The 22,500-nt window shown below is 45.6% G+C and overlaps 3 protein-coding genes across 3 annotated transcripts in view; 1 reads left to right on the top strand and 2 right to left on the bottom strand.

The window, feature by feature from the left end:
- The window catches only part of arap3 (ArfGAP with RhoGAP domain, ankyrin repeat and PH domain 3), a 24,019-nt gene extending 21,745 nt beyond the window's left edge, over window positions 1-2,274 (bottom strand). The window contains exon 1 of the mRNA XM_068604198.1: window positions 2,157-2,274. The gene's annotated coding sequence lies outside the window, so the exon portion shown is untranslated. The remainder of the gene's footprint in view (window positions 1-2,156) is intronic.
- Window positions 2,275-5,182: 2,908 nt separating this feature from the next.
- On the bottom strand, window positions 5,183-10,142 carry stard15 (StAR-related lipid transfer (START) domain containing 15). Its single transcript, XM_068604215.1, has 6 exons — window positions 9,993-10,142; window positions 6,618-6,765; window positions 6,436-6,539; window positions 6,230-6,347; window positions 5,550-5,602; window positions 5,183-5,465 (listed from the first exon to the last, which is right to left on the bottom strand). The coding sequence occupies exons 1-6, from the start codon at window positions 10,137-10,139 to the stop codon at window positions 5,250-5,252; spliced, it is 786 nt and encodes a 261-aa protein (XP_068460316.1). The 5' UTR covers window positions 10,140-10,142; the 3' UTR covers window positions 5,183-5,249.
- Window positions 10,143-12,860: 2,718 nt separating this feature from the next.
- Window positions 12,861-22,500, top strand: part of tgfbi (transforming growth factor, beta-induced) — a 14,388-nt gene continuing 4,748 nt past the window's right edge. The window contains exons 1-10 of the mRNA XM_068604207.1: window positions 12,861-13,112; window positions 13,720-13,818; window positions 19,389-19,453; window positions 19,552-19,709; window positions 19,882-20,046; window positions 20,132-20,278; window positions 20,585-20,726; window positions 21,206-21,418; window positions 21,946-22,083; window positions 22,452-22,500. The exon at window positions 22,452-22,500 is cut by the window's right edge and continues 97 nt beyond it. Coding sequence (XP_068460308.1) covers window positions 13,000-13,112; window positions 13,720-13,818; window positions 19,389-19,453; window positions 19,552-19,709; window positions 19,882-20,046; window positions 20,132-20,278; window positions 20,585-20,726; window positions 21,206-21,418; window positions 21,946-22,083; window positions 22,452-22,500 — 1,289 coding nt within the window. The 5' untranslated portion in view covers window positions 12,861-12,999. The remainder of the gene's footprint in view (window positions 13,113-13,719; window positions 13,819-19,388; window positions 19,454-19,551; window positions 19,710-19,881; window positions 20,047-20,131; window positions 20,279-20,584; window positions 20,727-21,205; window positions 21,419-21,945; window positions 22,084-22,451) is intronic.

The following is a 22,500-nucleotide window of genomic DNA, read 5'->3' as shown; positions in this document are numbered from 1 at the left end:
AACAGTTCGAACCGGTGTAGTCAGGCTCTGACCAGAACCTTGTGGTACTCCTAGTACTCCTGCTACTTCTAGTACTCCTGGCTCACTGTATGAGACACACTGAATGTGTATACTGTGATGTAGTCTGGTACTATGAGGTAGTCTGGTATTTGTATCGTCAATAATGTACAGTTCAAGGGTGTTGTTAAACCCTTGAACTGTACATTATTGTAGATACAGTACTGCCTCGAGTACCTTGTTTTTATAATACGGTTGTCTGCGACATTATAAATAGTAATTAAATAGTGAGCTGCCTTTCAGCACAAAATACTTGTAGCCACCAATTGTTGTGTATCACATTTCAGTAGCTTAGAAAAAATAGTCCTGTGGCTGTGCAACATACAAACAGCATTGGGAACATCACGTTTGTTAGCCTAGCTAGATCTGTTAGCCTAGCTAGATCTGTTAGCCTAGCGAGCTAACCATCTCTTCCATTCACATTGCTGTGGGATGAGTGGCTGAGCATCATCCTCCACCCTGAAAGCAGAAAACTCTACCCGCTATTCTGAGTGTGCACTGATATGGAACGCTGTGGTTAGTGTAAACAGGTTGAACAGGACATTATGGCTCAATACAGAACACCCTGTGACTCGCTCTCAACCAATGAGAACGCTGGATTTCATCTACCAATTTTATAGTATGAAGTATTCTGGTACTATGAAAGTATTCTGGTACTATGAAAATATTCTGGTACTATGAAAGTATTCTGGTACTATGAAGTATTCTGGTACTATGAAGTATTCTGGTAGTATGAAAGTATTCTGGTACTATGAAGTATTCTGGTATTATGAATATCATTTGGTTCTATGAATGTTACTGTGAAGCTTCTGCTGTAACAGGAAGCTGAGTTTCCTCTTGACAGGATGTTTGTGTTGCATGTAAATGTCTCCCTACCCGTCTCACTGCCCGTCTCACTGCACGTCTCACTCCATGTCTCACTGCCCGTCTCACTGCTTGTCTCACTGCCCGTCTCACTGCTTGTCTCACTGCATGTCTCACTGCACGTCTCACTGCATGTCTCACTGCACGTCTCACTCCATGTCTCACTGCACGTCTCACTGCATGTCTCACTGCGCGTCTCACTCCATGTCTCACTGCACGTCTCACTGCATGTCTCACTGCTTGTCTCACTGCATGTCTCACTGCACGTCTCACTGCATGTCTCACTGCGCGTCTCACTACATGTCTCACTGCGCGTCTCACTCCATGTCTCACTGCGCGTCTCACTCCATGTCTCACTGCACGTCTCACTGCATGTCTCACTGCTTGTCTCACTGCATGTCTCACTGCACGTCTCACTACATGTCTCACTGCACGTCTCACTGCATGTCTCACTGCTTGTCTCACTTCATGTCTCACTGCACGTCTCACTGCATGTCTCACTGCGCGTCTCACTACATGTCTCACTACACGTCTCACTCCATGTCTCACTCCATGTCTCACTCCATGTCTCACTACACGTCTCACTGCATGTCTCACTACATGTCTCACTACACGTCTCACTCCATGTCTCACTCCATGTCTCACTCCATGTCTCACTACACGTCTCACTGCATGTCTCACTACATGTCTCACTACACGTCTCACTGCATGTCTCACTACATGTCTCACTACACGTCTCACTCCATGTCTCACTACATGTCTCACTACACGTCTCACTCCATGTCTCACTGCATGTCTCGTCTGCAGTGGTGTCAGAGACCAGATCCAGAATCCACATTCAACTTGTGAACCAGATGCACATGATAGATATGATCATAAAGATATCGATCAAGACTCCCATATTGTTATTATTGTTATTATCTTCATCATCTCCATCATCCTCTTCATCAGACCGTTTCCTCTCTGTCCCACTTCAGTTTGCCTCAAAACTTCCTCTCTGCGTCATTTTGACAGAAAGAAACAGACTCAGAGCACCAGGACTCTGTCATGACCAGGACCCTGTCAGGACGAGGACTCTGTGAGGACCAGGACTATGTCAGGACCAGGACCCTGTCAGGACTCTGTCAGAACCAGGACTCTGTCAGGACCCTGTCAGGACCAGGACTCTGAAGGCTTCCTGCAGGACTCCCTGGCGGACTCTATTCAATCTGAGACCAACACATTTAAAGTCTCACCTTTGATACGCTTCCTGGTCCTGGTCTGGTTTCTGACCCTGGTCCTGGTCCTGGTCTGGTTTCTGGTCCTGGTCTGCAGGTCTCTTTCCCGGTAAGTAACCAGTGAGGTCCGGAGTCGCGCTCGGTCGCACTGGGAGCTCTGGGAGGAGACGCGTCAAGCTACACAGCAAACGGAAGGTGCTTCCGTTTCAAAATAAAAGCTTCAAAATAATATCCAAGTATACACAAACTGCTTCCGCCCCACCCACTGAAATCCATATTGATGTTCTAGTAATTTTATTAACTTACAATCAAATTAATAATCATTAATACACATAGACAATATAGTACAAGTAATAATCAATAGAAATAGATATTTAATGTCAAAATGTTTTAATGTATGTAAAATAATAATCAATCAAATGAATATAATACGAAAACAAAAATCAATCAGTGAGTAAAATAATATACGATATATATATATATAAACATTCTGATAAAGACAATTATATATTTACAATACATATTGACATTAATGATTAAAATTAACAATCAATAAAATAAATGTATATTTGAAAGTAGAAAATAGTATAAATGTGCTCATTCTTCTGTTTTATTTCAATAATAAATGTACTTCAACATGAAACATGTGAAAATCCAAAAGAACAAACAGACTAATGTTCAGTTTTTCATAATGTTCTGTTTCTGGGTTCTAGACAGAAGAGAACAGTCTGTTTTACTTTGAAGTTCTGTGTTGGAGGTGCAGCTTCCTGTCGAGGCCTCTGTCCTCTGATTGGACGACGTCAACGACATCCTTGTCTTCCTGTTTGCAGCAGCAGCTGCTTCCTGTAATCCTGTCTTCATCTCGTCTTCACCATCTCATCTTCATCATCTCGTCTTCATCTTGTCTTCATCTCGTCTTCTTCATCTTGTCTTTATCATCTCATCTTCATCATTTTGTCTTCATCTCGTTTTCAACATTTCGTCTCCATCTTGTCTTTATCTCGTCTTCATCATTTCTTCTTCAACATCTCTTCTTCATCTCGTCTTCATCTCTTCTTCATCTCTTCTTCATCTTGTCTTCATCTCTTCTTCGTCTCGTCTTCATCTCGTCTTCATCTCTTCTTCATCTTGTCTTCATCTCTTCTTCATCTCGTCTTCATCTCTTCTTCATCTCGTCTTCATCTCTTCTTCATCTCGTCTTCATCTTGTCTTCATCTCTTCTTCATCTCGTCTTCATCTCTTTTTCATCTTGTCTTCATCTCTTCTTCATCTCGTATTGATTTCATCTTCATCTGTTCTTCATCTCGTCTTCATCTCTTCTTCATCTTGTCTTCATCTCTTCTTCATCTCGTCTTCATCTCTTCTTCATCTTGTCTTCATCTCTTCTTCATCTCGTCTTGATTTCATCTTCATCTGTTCTTCATCTCGTCTTCATCTTTTCTTCATCTCGTCTTCATCTCGTCTTCATCAGCTCGTCTTCATCTCTTCTTCATCTCGTCTTCATCTCTTCTTCATCTCGTCTTCGTCTCGTCTTCAACTGGCTTGAAAACATGAAACTTCCTCAAACCGTTCCCCGGGCGCCGGCGGCCCTGTTCAGGTGCCCATGGCGACGTGAGTATTATGGGCTGTACACATGGACACTCAGCAGGACAGAGACACTCGCCTCTGGGTTCTGGTACTTGTTCTGGGACTGTTGTACTTGTGCAGCAGGCAGGAAGTGGACCCGCGTCCTGTCCTCTGTGAGCAGCGTAAGAAGCTGGACGCTTCCTCCTTGAGCCCAAACAACAATCAGACAGGAAACAGGAAGTGCCTGAGACAATACAGAGAGGATCCGGAGCCCCGCTGCATATTTCAGGCCCCAAAGAAGAAGGAAGCTGTGGCACATAAAGTTTCCTCATCGCAGCAGGACTAACGCCCTCAGCACCGCCTGCAGGACTAAACCCCTCAGCACCGCCTGCAGGACTAAACCCCTCAGCACCGCCTGCAGGACTAAACCCCTCAGCACCGCCTGCAGGACTAAACCCCTCAGCACCGCCTGCAGGACTAAACCCCTCAGCACCGCCTGCAGGACTAAACCCCTCAGCACCGCCTGCAGGACTAACGCCCTTAGCATCGCCTGCAGGACTTTTTATTTTTTTATTTTTACTGCAGTAAAAGTACTAGTACACAGTGAAAATACTCCATCTATAAACTGACTAACTTGTATCATAATAAGTAAAAGTATTGATTGATCAGTAGAATGTTGTGTTTGTAGACGTAGTCTGTCCTTTGCTGCCCCCTGGTGGAACCTTCTGGCTCTTCTGGTCCTTCAGGTCCCTCGAGTCCTTTTGGTCTTCCAGGTCCCTCGAGTCCTTCAGGTCCCAGATACGCTGTCGCGTCATCGTTTTTAACCTCTCACTGGAATATTCTTTTCAGCAGAGGAACCCCGAACCAGCGCAAAGCCTTATGTTGACTAAACAATGTATTAACAATGTAATAACAATGTAGTAACAATGTAATAACAATGTAGTAACAATGTAATAACAACGTAGTAACAATGTGATAACAGTGTAACAATGATGTAATAACAATGTAGTAAAATCGCTGTGCCATCAGAGTCTGATTTAATATACAAATATATACAGTACACTGTATGAACTTATATTTTATTAAATATGTATTAAATAACTAATTTCAATATATGTTTTAATGGAGGCTCATTTTAAATCTCACATACCCCCATTTGAGAACCACTGCTAGTGATACACCTGAGGACCAGGTCTGTCCCGAGGACCAGGTCTGTGTCTGTCCTGAGTCCTGGTAGTATGTAGGCGTGTTTTGGTAGTTTGTAGGTGTGTTCTGGTAGTTTGTAGGTGTGTTCTGGTAGTTTGGGGGCGTTTTCTTGTAGTTTGTGGGCGTGTTCTGGTCGTTTGGGGGCGTGTCTCCAGCCTCTAACCTGTGCAGGACACTTTGAATGATGACATCATCTCACCAGGCGTCTTTTATTAGTAACGGGAGTAACACTGAGCATGTTTCTGCAAAACCACAGAAGAAGAACCGGCCTGTGGGCCCTGGTCAGCGAGACAAACAAACAAAGGGAGCAAACAGGAAGTGAGCGAGCGCGTCCTCGTGCTACGCCTCCTCGTCCTCGCTGTGCGGCGCCTTGTCCTCGCTCAGGCCGCTCTCGTCGATGTTCTCCAGCGAGTCGGCTCTCTGGACGCTCAGCGCCGACACGCTGACGCACGGCAGGACGTTCTGCTCGGGGAACATCCACGGCTTCAGGCCCGGGTTGTGCTTCCTCTTCCAGTCCGGGTACTTCAGGGATGCCTTGTAGATCTTCCTCATGGCCTGAGGGGACAGAGACACAGCGAGGACACGTGAGGACGAGGCGGCGGCGGGTCACGCTCCTCTCGTAAGAGAAGAAGACTTTACCTTCGGAGCCACAAACTGAGACACTCGGTTCACGACCCACTTTGGTAACGAGCCTGCAGACAGAAAGGACAAGGTTACATAGAGGAGAGGACAAGGTTACATAGAGGAGAGGACAAGGTTACATAGAGGAGAGGACAAGGTTACATAGAGGAGAGGACAAGGTTACATAGAGGAGAGGACAAGGTTACATAGAGGACAAGGTTACATAGAGGACAAGGTTACATAGAGGAGAGGACAAGGTTACATAGAGGAGAGGACAAGGTTACAGAGAGGACAAGGTTACATAGAGGACAAGGTTACATAGAGGAGAGGACAAGATTACAGAGAACAAGGTTACAGAGGGACAAGGTTACAGAGGACAAGGTTACAGAGGACAAGGTTACAGAGGGACAAGGTTACAGAGAACAAGGTTACAGAGGGACAAGGTTACAGAGGACAAGGTTACATAGAGGACAAGGTTACATAGAGGAGAGGACAAGGTTACATAGAGGAGAGGACAAGGTTACATAGAGGACAAGGTTACATAGAGGAGAGGACAAGGTTACAGAGAGGACAAGGTTACATAGAGGAGAGGACAAGGTTACAGAGGGACAAGGTTACAGAGAGGACAAGGTTACAGAGAGCTTTCCCTTCACAGCCATGAGAGGACCTCGCGTTCAGAGCGAGACCGTCCGGCTCACCTCGCGGGTCCATCTGGGTCAGGTAGTAGAGGGTGGAGCAGCTGGCTCCGTTGGACTGGATCAGGTACCCGGTCAACAGGGACACGGCCCGGACGTAGTCCTTCTTGGGAGGATGTTCCTGAGGAGACACCGGGAGGACAAGGTTCACCCTGACACGCCTACATCCGGACCGATGAAGCGAGGAGGCGGAGCCACGGAGAGCTCACCGGGTGTTTGACGGAGTAGTTGATGATCAGGTAGTCGTCGCCGAGAGGAAGCCACGACCTCATCGTCACGAAGTCCCTGTTCTTCAGAGGACTCGGACATTTCCCTTCAAAACGACACATGGCGCATTAGAACACACACACCAAACAGCAAGCGGGCGCGCGGCGGCGTGCGGAGGACTGACAGGAGTAATATCCCACGTCCGCGTTGGCGGTCAGCCTCCCGATGTCGTACGTGTCGATCATGTTGGCGTCCCACTTCCGGCGGTAGCTGCTGTCGTGCAGGACGTCGTACAGCGTCGCGGCCGCCACGTCTTTACACACGATCCTCATCTGAGACACAGAGACGCACACGGGTCACTGCGACGCGGGTACACGGGTCACTGCGACGCGGGTACACGGGTCACTGCGACGCGGGTACACGGGTCACTGCGACGCGGGTACACGGGTCACTGCGACGCGGGTACACGGGTCACTGCCACGCGGGTACACGGGTCACTGCCACGCGGGTACACGGGTCACTGCAGACAGACAGATAGGTTGCTCACAGATAGACAGATTGCTCACAGACAGACAGGTTGCTCACAGACAGACAGGCAGGTTGCTCACAGACAGGTTGCTCACAGACAGACAGGTTGCTCACAGACAGACAGACAGGTTGCTCACAGACAGGTTGCTCACAGACAGACAGGCAGGTTGCTCACAGACAGACAGGCTGCTCACAGACGGGTTGCTCACAGACAGACAGGTTGCTCACAGACAGACAGACAGGTTGCTCACAGACAGGTTGCTCACAGACAGACAGGCAGGTTGCTCACAGACAGACAGGCTGCTCACAGACGGGTTGCTCACAGACAGACAGACAGGTTGCTCACTGACAGGTTGCTCACTGACAGGTTGCTCACAGACAGGACGTCATGTTTTTCCACAGCTGTAATCTCTGAGCCTCAGATCATGTGACGCGCTGCCTGTAACTCAATCAGCGGCTCCGCTGCGTCGTTAATAACTTATAACGCTCTGCAGCGTTAATAATTCATAACGCGTCGTGTCGGTGTGTCCGTCACTCAGCAGCGGTCCTCTCTTCTTCTTCTTCTTCTTCTTCTTCTTCTTCTTCTTCTTCTTCTTCTTCTTCCTCAGTCAGAGACCTGAAGGTCGCTCTGAGGTCAAGAAGTCACGCCTTGATCTGACTTCATAGAGCGTTTCTAGCTTAGCTTAGCACAAACACTGGAAGCAGGGGGCAAAGCTAGCTTAGCTCTGTTGCAACACCTCCGTGTCCTGATGGATGTTGTTGTTGTTGTTGTTGTTGTTGTTGTTGTCTTGAAGTCTGAACATCCTGTCAATAAATGGAATAAACAACCACATCGTCTGCAAAGAGCATTCTGAGATTATTCTATCATGGGGAATCATATTTCATATTTCCCGTACAGTACTGAAGTACAGTTTCATGCGTCAGCTGTCCGGTCACCTGTACAGGTGACGTTCATTATTAATGTGAGAGAAGAAGCGCCTCGCTGCTCCAGAAAGACTCAGTGAATTATTAACACAGGAGCCATAATCCTCCTCCTCCTCTTCATCCTCACTATCACCACCATCCTCATTGTCATCCTCATCATCACTACCATCACTGTGTGTGTGTGTCTCCACAGTACAGTGACTTCCTGTTGTCCTGTGGTTAACTTCCTGTAGTTAACTTCCTGTAGTTAGCTTCCTGTGGTTAACTTCCTGTGGTTAACTTCCTGTTGGTAACTTCCTGTAAGTAACTTCCTGTAGTTAGCTTCCTGTAAGTAACTTCCTGTAGTTAGCTTCCTGTGGTTAAGTTCCTGTGGTTAACTTCCTGTAGGTAACTTCCTGTGAGTAACTTTCTGTAGTTAACTTCCTTAAGTTAACTTCCTGTGGTTAACTTCCTGTGGTTAACTTCCTTAAGTTAACTTCCTGTGGTTAACTTCCTGTGGTTAACTTCCTGTGGCTAACTTCCTGTGGTTAACTTCCTGTGGTTAACTTCCTTAAGTTAACTTCCTGTGGTTAACTTCCTGTGGTTAACTTCCTTAAGTTAACTTCCTGTGGTTAACTTCCTGTGGTTAACTTCCTGTGGGAACGTCAGGTCCAACAGCTGACCTGGAGGATGCTGAGATCACAGTCATCAGATATTAATGTTCATATGAAGTCCGTCCTCAGGTTTCTTTCACGTGTTCACTGGAGAGAGAACTCCTGCTCAGAGTCATGTTCCTCGTATTGAAGGATCTAGAACCTTTGAATCAATAAAAGACCTGCTGGTCTGAAGCCAAACGTATTCCTCTGTATTATTATCATTATTACTAATATTGATAAGGTGTACAGAGTACATGTAGTATGTATGACGTCCACGCTGTGATTTCCTGTCTGGGTTCCATGAGGCCGATTGGTTTCCAGTGAGGCGGCCGACGTCTCGTCTTTCTCAAACACTCCGAGTCGCATTAATTTGTCTCGACGGGATCTCGTTTTACAGCTCGAGCAGAAACCTGTGAACATGTTTGTAAAATGTGTGTTTATAAAATGTTATAAGTGTTAAAAAAATGTTTGTAGAATGTTTTAAAAGATGTTTGTAAAGTGTTTAGAAATTATTTGTAAAATGATATGTAATTGTTTTTGTAAAATGTGTACACAATTAAACATTTAACTAACACTTTATAATTCATTTACAATCATTTTAAGGAAAAGAATGTTTGTAAAAAAGTGTGCAAAGCATTTTTTAAAGTTTTGTAAAGTGTTTATATATTATTTGTGAAGTGTGTGTAAAATGTTTATAAAATGTAAAGTGTTCATAAAGTGTTGGTAAAATGTTTGTAAAGTGTTTAGAAAATGTTTATAAAGTGTTTAGAAAATGTTCATAAAGTGTGTGTAAAGTGTTGATAAAGTGTTCATGAAGAGTTTTTGAAATGTTTATAACATGTTTATATAATATTTGTAAAGTGTTTATAAAGTGGTTATAAATGTTTGTAACATGTTTGTAAAGTGTTTGTAAACGTTTGTAAAACGTTCATAAAGTGTTCGTAAAGTGTTCATAAGATGTTTATAAAGTGTTTGTAAAGTGTTTATATGTTATTTGTAAAGTGTTCATAAGATGTTCATAAAGTGTTCATGAAGTGTTACATGATGAAAACTATGAAAGAAGTCACGGTTTGATGCTCGTAAACTACCAATCTGACGTAGCGTGACGCTCAGAGCGGCCTGCAGGTCCTCCTGCGGCCACCAGGTGGTGCTGCGGTCAAACTCTCACGTATTGATGACAAGAAACTTCTCTGAGATCAAGAGAAGTCTCTGAACATTGATTATCTGCATGTTGATTTTGATCTATAATAAAGTCATAATAAGTGAAAAGTATATTATTACTTTATTATTTAACAAATAATACTAAAAAAATAATGATAACCACTATATTGTTGATTCATTGCAGTATGATTAAAATAATAGATTCAATATAAGTAACCATAGCTTTCAGTTCCTTCACTGGTGTCTCTCCTTGTTCAGGTATCATTTATGAATCGTCATATTTGACGTGTTCGACCTGCCGGCTGACTCACCTTGAGCTTCTGCAGGGTCCCGGTCTCCTCCTCGCGGCACCACACCGTCACCCCCCCTCTGCTGTAGCGGCTGGTCCAGCCGGCGCCGCTCAGACACTGCTCCCTGAACGAGGAGAAGTCAGAGTCGTCCGGGATCTGCACCGGCATCTCCGCGACCAGGACGGGCAATTATAAGACTACTACTACTACTACTACTACTACTACTACTACTACTACTACTACTACTAATAATAATAATAATAATAATAATAATAATAATAATAAAATGTAAAGAATACAAAGGTGCGTTCAGGGTCTCCTGTCTCCTCACAGAGGAGTAAAGAATGAATGGAGGGAGGTGATGACAGCGGCCGCTGAGCATCTCTGCACAGATGGGTCACAGCGCACAGACCTCTCACTCTGTCCACACTTTCAGGAGACTAAAAGAGGAACGTTTAACCTGTTTGTTTGTATATTTACAAGCTGCATTCTCTCTCCTAACCACCAGGGGGGCGACTCCTCTGGTTGTATAGAAGTCTATGCTTCATGTGTTAAAGCTGCATTCTCTCGCCTGACCACCAGGGGGCGACTCCTCTGGTTGTATAGAAGTCTATGCATCATGTGTTAAAGGTGTTTTATATATTAATTGAGTGACTCATCCTCTTAATAGACCATCTCCGGCAACAGGCTGCATGTAAAGAATGCTGCCTTCAGGGGCTCCTGTAAACATGACCATCCCCATGCTGCGAACAACAGGAGAGGAAAGAGAGACGACGTGTTTCTCATCAGACGTCACAGATCTGAACATCTGACACTGTTTGGATGAAAACTACATTGTGTTGAGACTTTTGGATCACAAAGAAATCTGTTACTCATAAGTTGTGAGCTGAGCGTTGTGATTTCAGACAGCCCCTGAATGCACCAGTAACAGTAACTGATACCTGTTGTACAGGTGGAGCAGTGGGCGGACTGAAATGTGTGATGTCAACAGATCAGGTGTCAGCAGAGAACCACAGAAGAAGAAGCTTCCAGAAACTGTGGTTGTGTTGTATTGTTGTATTTTATTGTTGTGTTGTTTTGTTAGTTTGAACCACTGACTCATTAGAAGGTTTCCCTAAACTAGACGATGATGAAAGAGCACTTAAATACATCTGTAACTGAGACGTCCAGTTTAAATAGTTCAGTTTAACTCTATGACACAGAGGCATTTATTCTGAAAACCTGTTCAGTTTAACTCTATGACACAGAGGCTTTTACTCTGAAAACCTGTTCAGTTTAACTCTATGACACAGAGGCTTTTACTCTGAAAACCTGTTCAGTTTAACTCTATGACACAGAGGCTTTTACTCCCAAAACCTGTTCAGTTTAACTCTATGACACAGAGGCTTTTACTTTGAAAACCTGTTCAGTTTAACTCTATGACACAGAGGCTCAGTTCATAAACGTGTATTGTTTGTGTGCTTTGTGACCTCTGAGGTATGAATGTAGTAGTATTCGATCATGTTGTACTTTATACTTCACTACGTTCATGATGAAAACTGATGATACCTGTGTACTTTTACTCACTCATGTACTAGTACTTCTAGTGAAGTAAGCACTCTGAGTACCTCAAAGTCCCCAACAGGGGGAGCTCTGCACCCTGAAACCAGCGTGTGTGTGTGTGCGTGTGTGTGTGTGTGTGTGTGCGTGTGTGTGTATAATATACACACACACACACACACACACACACGCACACACACACACTGCAGTATATGTGTGTGTATGTGTGTGTGTGTGTGTGTGTGTGTATATGTGTGTCCTCTTCACATCAGAGGGCGAAGCTGCTCGTGACCTTTGACCTGTGAGAACATCTGCTGGAAACCTGAACTGTTCCTGAACACAAAGCAGCTCTGTGTGTTACAGACCATCTGCTGCACACACACACACACACACACACACACACACACACACACACACACACACACACACACACACACACCAACTGAAGCGACACCTACGTGTTGATGCTTGAGGAGTGACCAACACCTGGAGGCCTCCAGCAGCTGTTGTGTGGTTCTGTTTGCTACATGACTAAAGAACATGGCCAACATGTCTGGTTACTTCCTGGTTACTTCCTGGTTACTTCCTGGTTACTTCCTAGTTTCTGATAGACTTCAATCATCAATCCCCCAAACAATAGCTCCTCACATGTTCTCCCCAGATGTTCTGCTCATCACATGTTCTCCCCAGATGTTCTGCTCATCACATGTTCTCCCCAGATGTTCTGCTCATCACATGTTCTCCCCAGATGTTCTGCTCATCATATGTTCTCCCCAGATGTTCTGCTCATCATATGTTCTCCCCAGATGTTCTGCTCATCACATGTTCTCCCCAGATGTTCTGCTCATCACATGTTCTCTAAAAACCAGACCACAAAGACCTTTACTCTGAAAACCAGACGACAAAGACCTTTACTCTGAAAACCAGACCACAGAGACCTTTACTCTGAAAAGCAGTGAGGTACTCTTACCTCTGGAGCAGTGCGTGTGGTCCTTGTGTGTGTTCTCAGTACGGTGGCCTGTTTAGGACCCTTCATACTCACCTGGAGTTTGTTTGTGTTTGTTTATGTCTGTCTCTCTTTTGTTTTCTCTCTCTCTCTCTCTCTTTGTTTACCGTGTTGTTGTTTTGCTTGTTACTTTTTATTTACTTAAAAAAACGTGTGTGTTTATGTATTTATTTTATTCGTTTGTTTCTTGAACTTGTTCGACTTTCACATTTTATTTGACTGAACTGAAGGAGTTCGTTTCTTCAATGTCTCCTCCTCCACTTGCTCTTCCTCCTCCTCTTCCTCTTCTTCTTCCTCCTCCTCCTCCTCCTCCTCTTCCTCTCTGGTTTATAAATCTCTCCCCTCCCGGATCCTGAAGGCACCGCGGGCTGCGGAGAAGGAAGAAGGAGAAGAAGCAGAAAGAGGAGAAGAAGCAGAAGGAGAAGAAAGTGAAGAAGAAGAAAGAGAAGAAGAAGTCGACTGAGGGTCTTCCTCTCCGTGAAGATGAAGGTGTGCGTGCTGGTTCTGGGTCTGTCCCTGGTTCTGTCGGTCTGCGTGGCCCGGTCTCCGTACCAGGCGGTCCTGCAGCACAGCCGGATCAGAGGCCGGCAGCAGGGGTGAGTTTTACCCGAACCGAGCCGAGCCGAACCGAACCGAGCCGAGCCGAGCCGAACCGAGCCGAGCCGAGCCGAAACGAGCCGAGCCGAGCCGAGCTCAATCTGTTGAGATATTCCCACGCGACTGCAATGACCGCTGGTTTTATTGTCACGTGTATTTCCTTCCGTGCAATAAGTTCCTGCTCTCGGTGGTGAAATCAGACGTTTTAATAACTTTACTGATTTATTACAGGAGCTGTGAATCTGTGTCACGTGATGTGAGAGTTATTGCAGGAAGTCTTTCATCTTAGTTTTTATGTTTCATAAAAGTATTTCCGTGTTTCTGTCTGAAGACTAAAAGTTTCCCTTTGAACTGTCATATATCATGAATAATAATGAATACATCACAAGTAATAAGTCATAAATCAAAAGTAATAAGTTATAAATCACAAGTCATATGTAATAAATCAAGAGTAACAAGTCATAGATCATAAACCAGTCATCATTGATAAATCCATGACAGACTTTAGTTAATGATCCTTTAAGCAATGACCTTTCAGGTGTGTTTATATTATTTAGGTGATGTGATTAATGAATATGATTATTAATATTAATTTCTCTCTTTCAGCCCAAACGTGTGTGCGATGCAGCAGCTTAAAGGCACCAACAAGAAATACTTCACCAACTGCAAGCAGTGGTACCACCGCAAGATCTGTGGGAAGCCCACGTGAGTCTGAGCGTCTGTGGTGCGCCTGTCTGTTGATTCAGCTGTCAGTTGTTTCACCTGTCTGTTAACCACCTGTCAGTTGTTTCACCTGTCTGTAGTTTCACCTGTCGGTTGATCAAACTGTCTGTACTCTAAAGTGTATGTCGTTGAAACGATCTGTAATTTAAACTGTATGTAGTTTAACTGTCTGTAGTTTAAACTGTCTGTAGTTTAACTGTCTGTAGTTTAAACTGTCTGTAGTTTAACTGTCTGTAGTTTAAACTGTTTGTAGTTTGAACTGTCGGTAGTTTAAACTGTCTGTAGTTTAACTGTCTGTAGTTTAAACTGTCTGTAGTTTGAACTGTCTGTAGTTTAAATCGTCCTCACCAGACACAGGATCACTTCCTGTCATGTTGCTGATGATTTAAATAACAGGCTAGAAAAGAGTTAGCTAGTTAAGGTGGACCGGCTGTTTAAGGTGGACCGGCTGCTTCAGTTCCCTCATACGTCTGTAAGCTGAGCCGCTAACAGCAGGAGGTCCAGGACCATGAGGAGGTCCAGGACTGTGAGGAGGTCCAGGACTGTGAGGAGGTCCAGGTTCTGAAGCTTCTGCACATTTAAACATGAACTACATTTAAAGGCAGCGCAGAAGAAGAAGTGACTCACAGACACAGAAACAGGAACTAGACTTCTAGAAGAATGTAGTTTGAAATAATCATGAATAATTAAGACGATTAATAGTGATGATGGTGATGATGATGATGATGATGATGATGATGATGATGATGATGATGATGATGATGATGACAGGCGGACACTAAAGAGAGTGTTTGTTAGCGAGGAAGAGGAGGAAAAGATTTCATGTTAGTGTCCTTCAGTCCGGACGAGTTTAACACGCACACACACACACACACGCGCACACACACACGCACACACACACACACACACACACACGCACACACACACACGCACACATAGTAATGACCCTAGGCCCTAGCAGCAGTGGACCAGCTGTGTTGCAGATCTCACTCTGCATGAGCTGAACTGTGTGTGTGTGTGTGTGTGTGTGTGTGTGTGTGTGTGTGTGTGTGTGTGCGCGTGTGTGTGTGTGTGTGTGCGTGTGTGTGTAGCCATTGTTCAGCTTTGTCTGAGGGTACAGAGGGTTGTCGTTGTTGTTGTTGTTGTTGTTGTTGATCACTCGTCAGTGTTTTACTGGTTGATTCAGAGGTTGTCTGTGTGTCAGGCTGCATTACTACCTCTGATCATTATTTATGATTCATGATTTATTATTTATTATTTAATAAGAAGAACAAACAGTTGAACTTCACAATGTTTCTCACCATCAGATTCTTTTGGATCACAGAAACACAAAAAAACTAAAAAGAGGAAGTGAGAGTTTCTGTGGACGTTTGTAGGAAGTGAAGCTGTTCACACACACACACACACACACACACACACACACACACACACACACACACACACACACACACACACACACTCACACACACACACACTGGGCTTTTATCCGTGACAGTTTAATTAGATTTACGTGTTTGAGTTCTGTCTCTATCTGGTTTGGGTGTCAGTGGGTTTCTGAGGAGGTCAAAGGTCAGCAGCAGGAAGACTCATCACTTACAGAGAGACTGAAGGTAGAAGCTGGTTCACCACACGAGGAGCTTCATCACTGAAGGATGTAGCCCCGTGAGCTCTGTGGGGTAATATAGTACTATGATCTCTCTAGTGGGGTAATATAGTACTATGATCTCTCTAGTGGGGTAATATAGTACTATGATCTCTCTAGTGGGGTAATATGGTACTATGATGTCTCTAGTGGGGTAATATGGTACTATGATGTCTCTAGTGGGGTAATATGGTACTATGATGTCTCTAGTGGGGTAATATGGTACTATGATCTCTCTAGTGGGGTAATATGGTACTATGAGTTCTCTAGTGGGGTAATATGGTACTATGATCTCTCTAGTGGGGTAATATGGTACTATGATCTCTCTAGTGGGGTAATATGGTACTATGAGTTCTCTAGTGGGGTAATATGGTACTATGATCTCTCTAGTGGGGTAATATGGTACTATGATCTCTCTAGTGGGGTAATATGGTACTATGAGTTCTCTAGTGGGGTAATATTACCCCACTAGAGAACTCATAGTCAGAACCTTCAGTTATCAAGCTCCTCTTCTGTGGAACCAGGGATTTGTTCGGTTGGGTATGCTCACATGCACGAACACGTACGCACACACGTATGTGTGTGTGTGTGTGTGTGTGTGTGTGTGTGTGTGTGTGTGTGTGTGTGTGTGTGCGTGTGTGTTGGCACACACACTGGACTGATTATCAAACCAGATGGAAAACTCGACTCCCGTTCGGTCTCCACATAAACAAAGATGTCCGCCGTGGATTTCTGACAAAACAAACAGAGCGAAGCTGCTGGAGGGAAACGTTCCAGAAACATCTTCAGCCTGTCAGTCAGACAGGAAGCAGAGGAACACGACCTCCACTGAGACCTCGAGTTACTGGAGACCAGCTGGAGGAACACAGCAAGACTACTTCAAGAGCAGTAGTACTACTTCAAGAGCAGTAGTACTACAATAAGAGCAGCAATACTACTTTAAGAGCAGTAATACAACAACATGTTATTGTAGTATTACCGTAATGAAGAATTACTGCTAGAGCAGTAATACTACTTTAAGAGCAGTAATACTACAATAAGAGCAGTAATACTACAATAAGAGCAGTAATACTACTTTAAGAGGCAGTATGTTAAACTCAGACAGTTATTCTAGTCGTCCAAGAACACGAGCACAGATGAGTTCTCTAGTGGGGAAATATATATATATATATATATATATATATATATATATATATATATATATATATATATATATATATATATATATATGTATATATATATTACATATATATGTATAACATAAATATATTAATAGATATAATTGAGTGTCATCTGCGTAACAGTGAATATTGCTGAGTGGACGAAGCCTCCGTCAGGTTGGATTTCCAGAGTTTCCTGGTGGAGTTTGACTTCATATCTCTGAGTTCATCCTCTTGCTGTGAGTCCGGCGGGTCGTCGGCTCTCTAACCGCCGGTCTACAAGTCTACATCGCGCCGCTCTTCAAGATTCTCGACTGGCCCAGAGACCAGATCACAGGAACGTCATCTCGTCGTCCTCCGGCGTTCGCACACAGGAAACAGATGTTTCTGTGAGCTCGTGTTGCGACATCAGATACGAGGAGACGTGATGTTCACTCAGACTCATGATGTCATTCAGCGACTGTGGCGGTCAGGAAGGGGGCGGAGCTCCTGGAGGCTCCTGGAGGCTCCGGGAGGCTCCTGGAGCTCCTGGAGGCTCCTGGAGGCTCCTGGAGCTCCAGGAGGCACCGGGAGGCTCGTGTTGGTGCTGGCGGGGCTCGCGGGTCCCCCGTCGGGCGCCAGGTCTGGATTCCTCTTCCCTCGGAGGAAATGAGCTTTATGAGCCCAGACGGCTGAGAGACATTTATTATGGAAATCTCTGCAGGAAGTCGTGCTTTCACGCTCCGTTGGGCCCACATGTGAGGGATCCTCCTGGGACCCGGAACTGGGAGACGCCGGTTCCTCCAGAGACTCGGAGACCAGTTCACGCCCAGTGGGGGAAGATTTACTTCAGTTTTAGTCAACGACACTAAACATGTTGGAGTCGTTTTATGTTGCAGCTCCAGGTCCTGTTGTTGTTGTTGTTGTTGTTGTTGTGTACAGTCACCGTGGTTACAGCTGTCTCATCCTCAGCGTTTCATCCTCAGCATGAAGTTGACAGGGTTCATACGCTCATGGAGAACCTGGAAGAGTCCTGTAAATGTGTTATATTCATGTGTTCATGACGTTCATTTAGTTTAAATAATGAATCTGCTTTTAAAAGAAAGAGGCTCAACATATCAGCAGCATACATACAGGCATCTATATAAATGTTTATTCTTTTAATAAACTATTGTCTCTCATTCATTTGAGTCATTTAAGGTTTACTGTATGCTTTGAATCCTCATTGTTAGTTTAAATACTACATTTTATCACTTTTTACTGTTTACACACACATTTCACACAATGTTTGCTCATGGACACTTGGTTTAAACCAATTTTCCAAAACTTGAAAGTTATGGAAATTTGGTTTAAAGTCATGGAAAAGTTATGGAAAATTGGTTTAAGGTCATGGAAATTTGGTTAAAGGTTAAGGAATTTTTGTTTAAAGTCATGGAAAATTGGTTTAAAGTCATGGAAAAGTTATGGAAAATTGGTTTAAAATTATGTAAAATTGGTTTAAAGTCATGTAAAATTGGTTTAAAGTCATGTAAAATTGGTTTAAAGTCATGGAAATCCATTGGTCAGAATGTGTGGGGTCCCTGAGTTGACACTGGACCTATTTCATTGCCTTGGTGTCTTCATCGTTGCTCTCTGCCGTTGTGTGGTTGAATTCATCTCCGACACGTTCCTGAACAAGAGCTCTTATTGGCCGCTGGAGGGAAACCGTCGGACCAATCGGGAGCAGCGGGCAGTGAGTCTGCCGTGCTGAAGGAAACCAAGCGGCCGAATAAATAAGCAAAGATCTGGCTGCGGTCCATCATTTCACGAGTCTCCGGTCCAGAGACTCTAAACAAGGCTTCCTCTGAGTAAACAGTGTCAACTGGAAGCTCGTTGTTTATGACCTCATGGAAACTCTGCTCGCAGGCGCTTATTGTGCCCATAACTTTATGAGCATCATTACACTCAGACAGGAATTTATGTGTCTCCTGAAGCATCGATGTTACAGCGAGGTTACGAGCTTCTCAGGTGGAAACTCACAGCGTTGTGGAGGAGTTCAGCTCCCCTCCTGAGGCAGAAACCTGCAGAACATGTTGCTGCCAGGGAGGACGGAGGACAGCAAGGGGACAGGCTTGTGTCCTCTTGTGTCCTCCTCCTGTGTGCTTGTGTCCTCTTGTGTCCTCTTGTGTCCTCCTCCTGTGTCCGTGTGTCCTCTTGTGTCCTCCTCCTGTGTGCTTGTGTCCTCTTGTGCCCTCCTCCTGTGTGCTTGTGTCCTCTTGTGTCCTCTTGTGTCCTCCTCCTGTGTGCTTGTGTCCTCTTGTGTCCTCTTGTGTCCTCCTCCTGTGTCCTTGTGTCCTCTTGTGTCCTCCTCCTGTGTGCTTGTGTCCTCTTGTGCCCTCCTCCTGTGTCCTTGTGTCTTTTTGTGTCCGCTTGTGTCCTCCTTATGTGTGCTTGTGTCCTCTTGTGTCCTCTTGTGCCCTCCTCCTGTGTCCTTGTGTCTTTTTGTGTCCTCTTGTGTCCTCCTCCTGTGTCCTTGTGTCCTCTTGTGTCCTCTTGTGTCCTCCTTATGTGTGCTTGTGTCCTCTTGTGCCCTCCTCCTGTGTCCTTGTGTCCTCCTCTTGTGTCCTTGTGTCCTCATGTGTCCTCTTGTGTCCTCTTGTCTCCTTCTTGTGTCCTTGTGTGTCCTTCTAGCGTCCTTCTAATGTCCTTGTGTCCTCCTGTGTCCTTGTGTATCCTTCTAGTGTTCTTCTAATGTCCTCATGTGTCCTCTTGTGTCTTTTCTCCGGCTGCAGGGTGATCACCTATGAGTGCTGTCCTGGCTATGAGAAGATCCCTGGAGAGAAGGGCTGTCCTGCTGGTATGACCTCTGATCTCTGTAGCTCCGATGACCTCTGTAGCTCAGATGACCTCTGACCCCCCCCTCCCCCCCGCCTCCCCTTCTGGTCTTCTGTGCAGCGCTGCCTCTGGTGAACATCTACAACACGCTGGGCGTGGTGGGCGCCTCCACCACCCAGATGTACTCAGACCGCGCCCAGCTGAGGGCGGAGGTGGAGGGACCCGGCAGCTTCACCTTCTTCGCCCCGAGCAACGAGGCGTGGGCCGCCCTGCCGACGGTCAGTCACTGTGGACGCGTCCGCCGCTGGAAGTAGTCCCCAGCAAATGCTACCCACAATGCACTAGCAAACATGGAGTACCCCACTGGTTCCTGCAGTATCACATGTCCTCACACCTTCAGGCCCTTTGTGACGCAGTGTGTTGTCGTTGTTGTTGTCGTTGTGGTGGTAGGAGATCCTGGACGCTCTGGTGAGCAACGTGAACATCGAGCTGCTGAACGCTCTCCATTACCACATGGTGAGCCGCCGGCTGACCTCCGAGGAGCTGCGGCACGGATCCTCCTTCGCCTCCATGTACCAGGACTTCCACGTGCACATCCACCACTACAGCAACGGGGTGGGTGGGGGTGAGGGTGAGGGTGGGGGTTAGGGTGGTGATGAAGACGATGACGGGTTTAAAGAGCTCTTCTTCACCTCCTCAGATCGTGACGGTGAACTGCGCTCGGCTGATCAAACCCGACCAGCACGCCACCAACGGCATCGTGCACGTGGTCGACCGCGTCATCACCGCCATCTCCAACAACGTGCACTCGCTCATCGACGTGGACGACGACCTGGAGACGCTGCGCGTGAGTTCCCCCGCCCGTCCATCAATAGATCAATACATCAGTCCATCAATAGATCAATAGATCAATACATCAGTCCATCATTAGATCAATACATCAGTCCATCATTAGATCAATACATCAGTCCATCAATAGATCAATAGATCAATACATCAGTCCATCATTAGATCAATACATCAGTCCATCAATAGATCAATAGATCAATACATCAGTCCATCAATAGATCAATACATCAGTCCATCAATAGATCAATACATCAGTCCATCAATAGATCAATAGATCAATTCATGTGATCGTTCCCCGTCCCAGACGGCGATGGCGGCGGCCGGTCTGACCGCCATGCTGGAGACCGACGGCCAGTACACCGTCTTCGCTCCCACCAACGAGGCCTTCGAGAAGATCCCTCAGGAGACCCTGAACCGGATCCTGGGAGACCCCGTTGCTCTGAGAGGTGAGTCCTCCATGTGTCCTTGTTGTGTCCTTATGTGTCCTTGTTGTGTCCTCATGTGTCCTCTTGTGTCCTCATGGGTCCTTGTTGTGTCCTCTTGTGTCCTCATGTGTCCTCATGTGTCCTCTTGTGTCCTCATGTGTCCTTGTTGTGTCCTCTTGTGTCCTCATGTGTCCTTGTTGTGTCTTTGTTGTGTCCTCATGTGTCTTTGTTGTGTCCTCATGTGTCCTTGTTGTGTCTTTGTTGTGTCCTCATGTACCTTGTTGTGTCTTTGTTGTGTCCTTGTGTCTTTGTTGTGTCCTCATGTGTCCTTGTTGTGTCCTCATGTGTCCTTGTTGTGTCCTCGTGTCCTTGTTGTGTCCTCATGTGTCCTCATGTGTCCTTGTTGTGTCCTTGTTGTGTCCTCATGTGTCCTTGTTGTGTCCTCGTGTCCTTGTTGTGTCCTCATGTGTCCTCATGTGTCCTCTTGTGTCCCTCCACAGACCTGCTGAACTACCACATCCTGAAGCACATGCAGTGTGCAGAGTCCATCGTGTCTGGGACCCCGATGGAGACCCTGCAGGGCTCCGTGCTGGAGGTGGGCTGTGACGGGGACCAGATCACCCTGAACGGGAAGGCCATCGTCACCAAGAGAGACCAGCTGGGGACCAACGGGGTCCTGCACCACATCAACGAGCTGCTCATCCCCGACTCAGGTACTGCTAATGCTGCAATACTGCTAATGCTGCTAATGCTGCAATACTGCTAATGCTGCTAACATGGCTAATGCTGCCAATACTGCTATACTGCTATTACCGCTAATACTGCTAATGCTGCTAATGCTGCAATACTGCTAATGCTGCCAATACTGCTATACTGCTATTACTGCTAATACATCAGTACTGATAAGGCTGCTAATAATGCTAATGCTGCTAATGCTGCAATACTGCTAATGCTGCAGTACTGCTAATACTGCAGTATGGCTAATGCCACTATACTGCTAATACTGCTAATATTGCGGTACTGCTAATACTGTAATACTGCAATACAGCCAATACTGTTAATACTGCTACTTTTACTTCTACTAATACTACATAGAACGCTGAGTACCTCAAACTACAGAAGCACTGCAGTAAGCAATACATTCACCGTTATTATGATATTTGTGGGAGCAGTGCGAGTAGTATTTAGTCATCTTTAGTAGTAGAAGTACTTGCAGTACTATTCTCTTCTTCTCTTCCAGCCAAAGTTCTACTGGAGCTGGCTGAGGATTCACCTGTTGCCACGGCGACTAAGCTGTTCGTGGAGGCGGGGCTATCCCCCCACCTGACCGGCTCCGAGGCGCTGACCATGCTGACCCCGCTGGACGACGCCTTCACAGGTAACGCCCCCGACCTTTGACCTCTGTTGTATTACAGAGATAATACATGTTATTCTCCTGGTGTCCACTAGGGGCATTACTGCTGTATTACAGAGATAATACATGTTATTCTCCTGGTGTCCACTAGGGGCATCACTGCTGTATTACAAAGATAATACATGTTATTCTCCTGGTGTCCACTAGGGGCATTACTGCTGTATTACAGAGATAATACATGTTGTTCTCCTGGTGTCCACTAGGGGCACCACTGCAGTGTTTGATGCCTCAAAAATGTTGAGAATTATTGACGTATTCAAGACTATGAAAAACATGATCAAAACGCTTGTTCCAGTCGCCGCCTTCGTCTTCTTGACCATGTCTTCCAACAGGAAAGGACACGACGATGACGCCGGACTTGAAGAAGCTGATGACCAACCA

Source organism: Clinocottus analis, unplaced genomic scaffold, assembly GCF_023055335.1.
Source record: "Clinocottus analis isolate CAN_PGR_092001 unplaced genomic scaffold, fCliAna1.0.p SCAF_65, whole genome shotgun sequence".
NCBI classification, from domain to species: domain Eukaryota; kingdom Metazoa; phylum Chordata; class Actinopteri; order Perciformes; family Cottidae; genus Clinocottus; species Clinocottus analis.
This window is presented reverse-complemented; position numbering and strand designations above follow the sequence as displayed.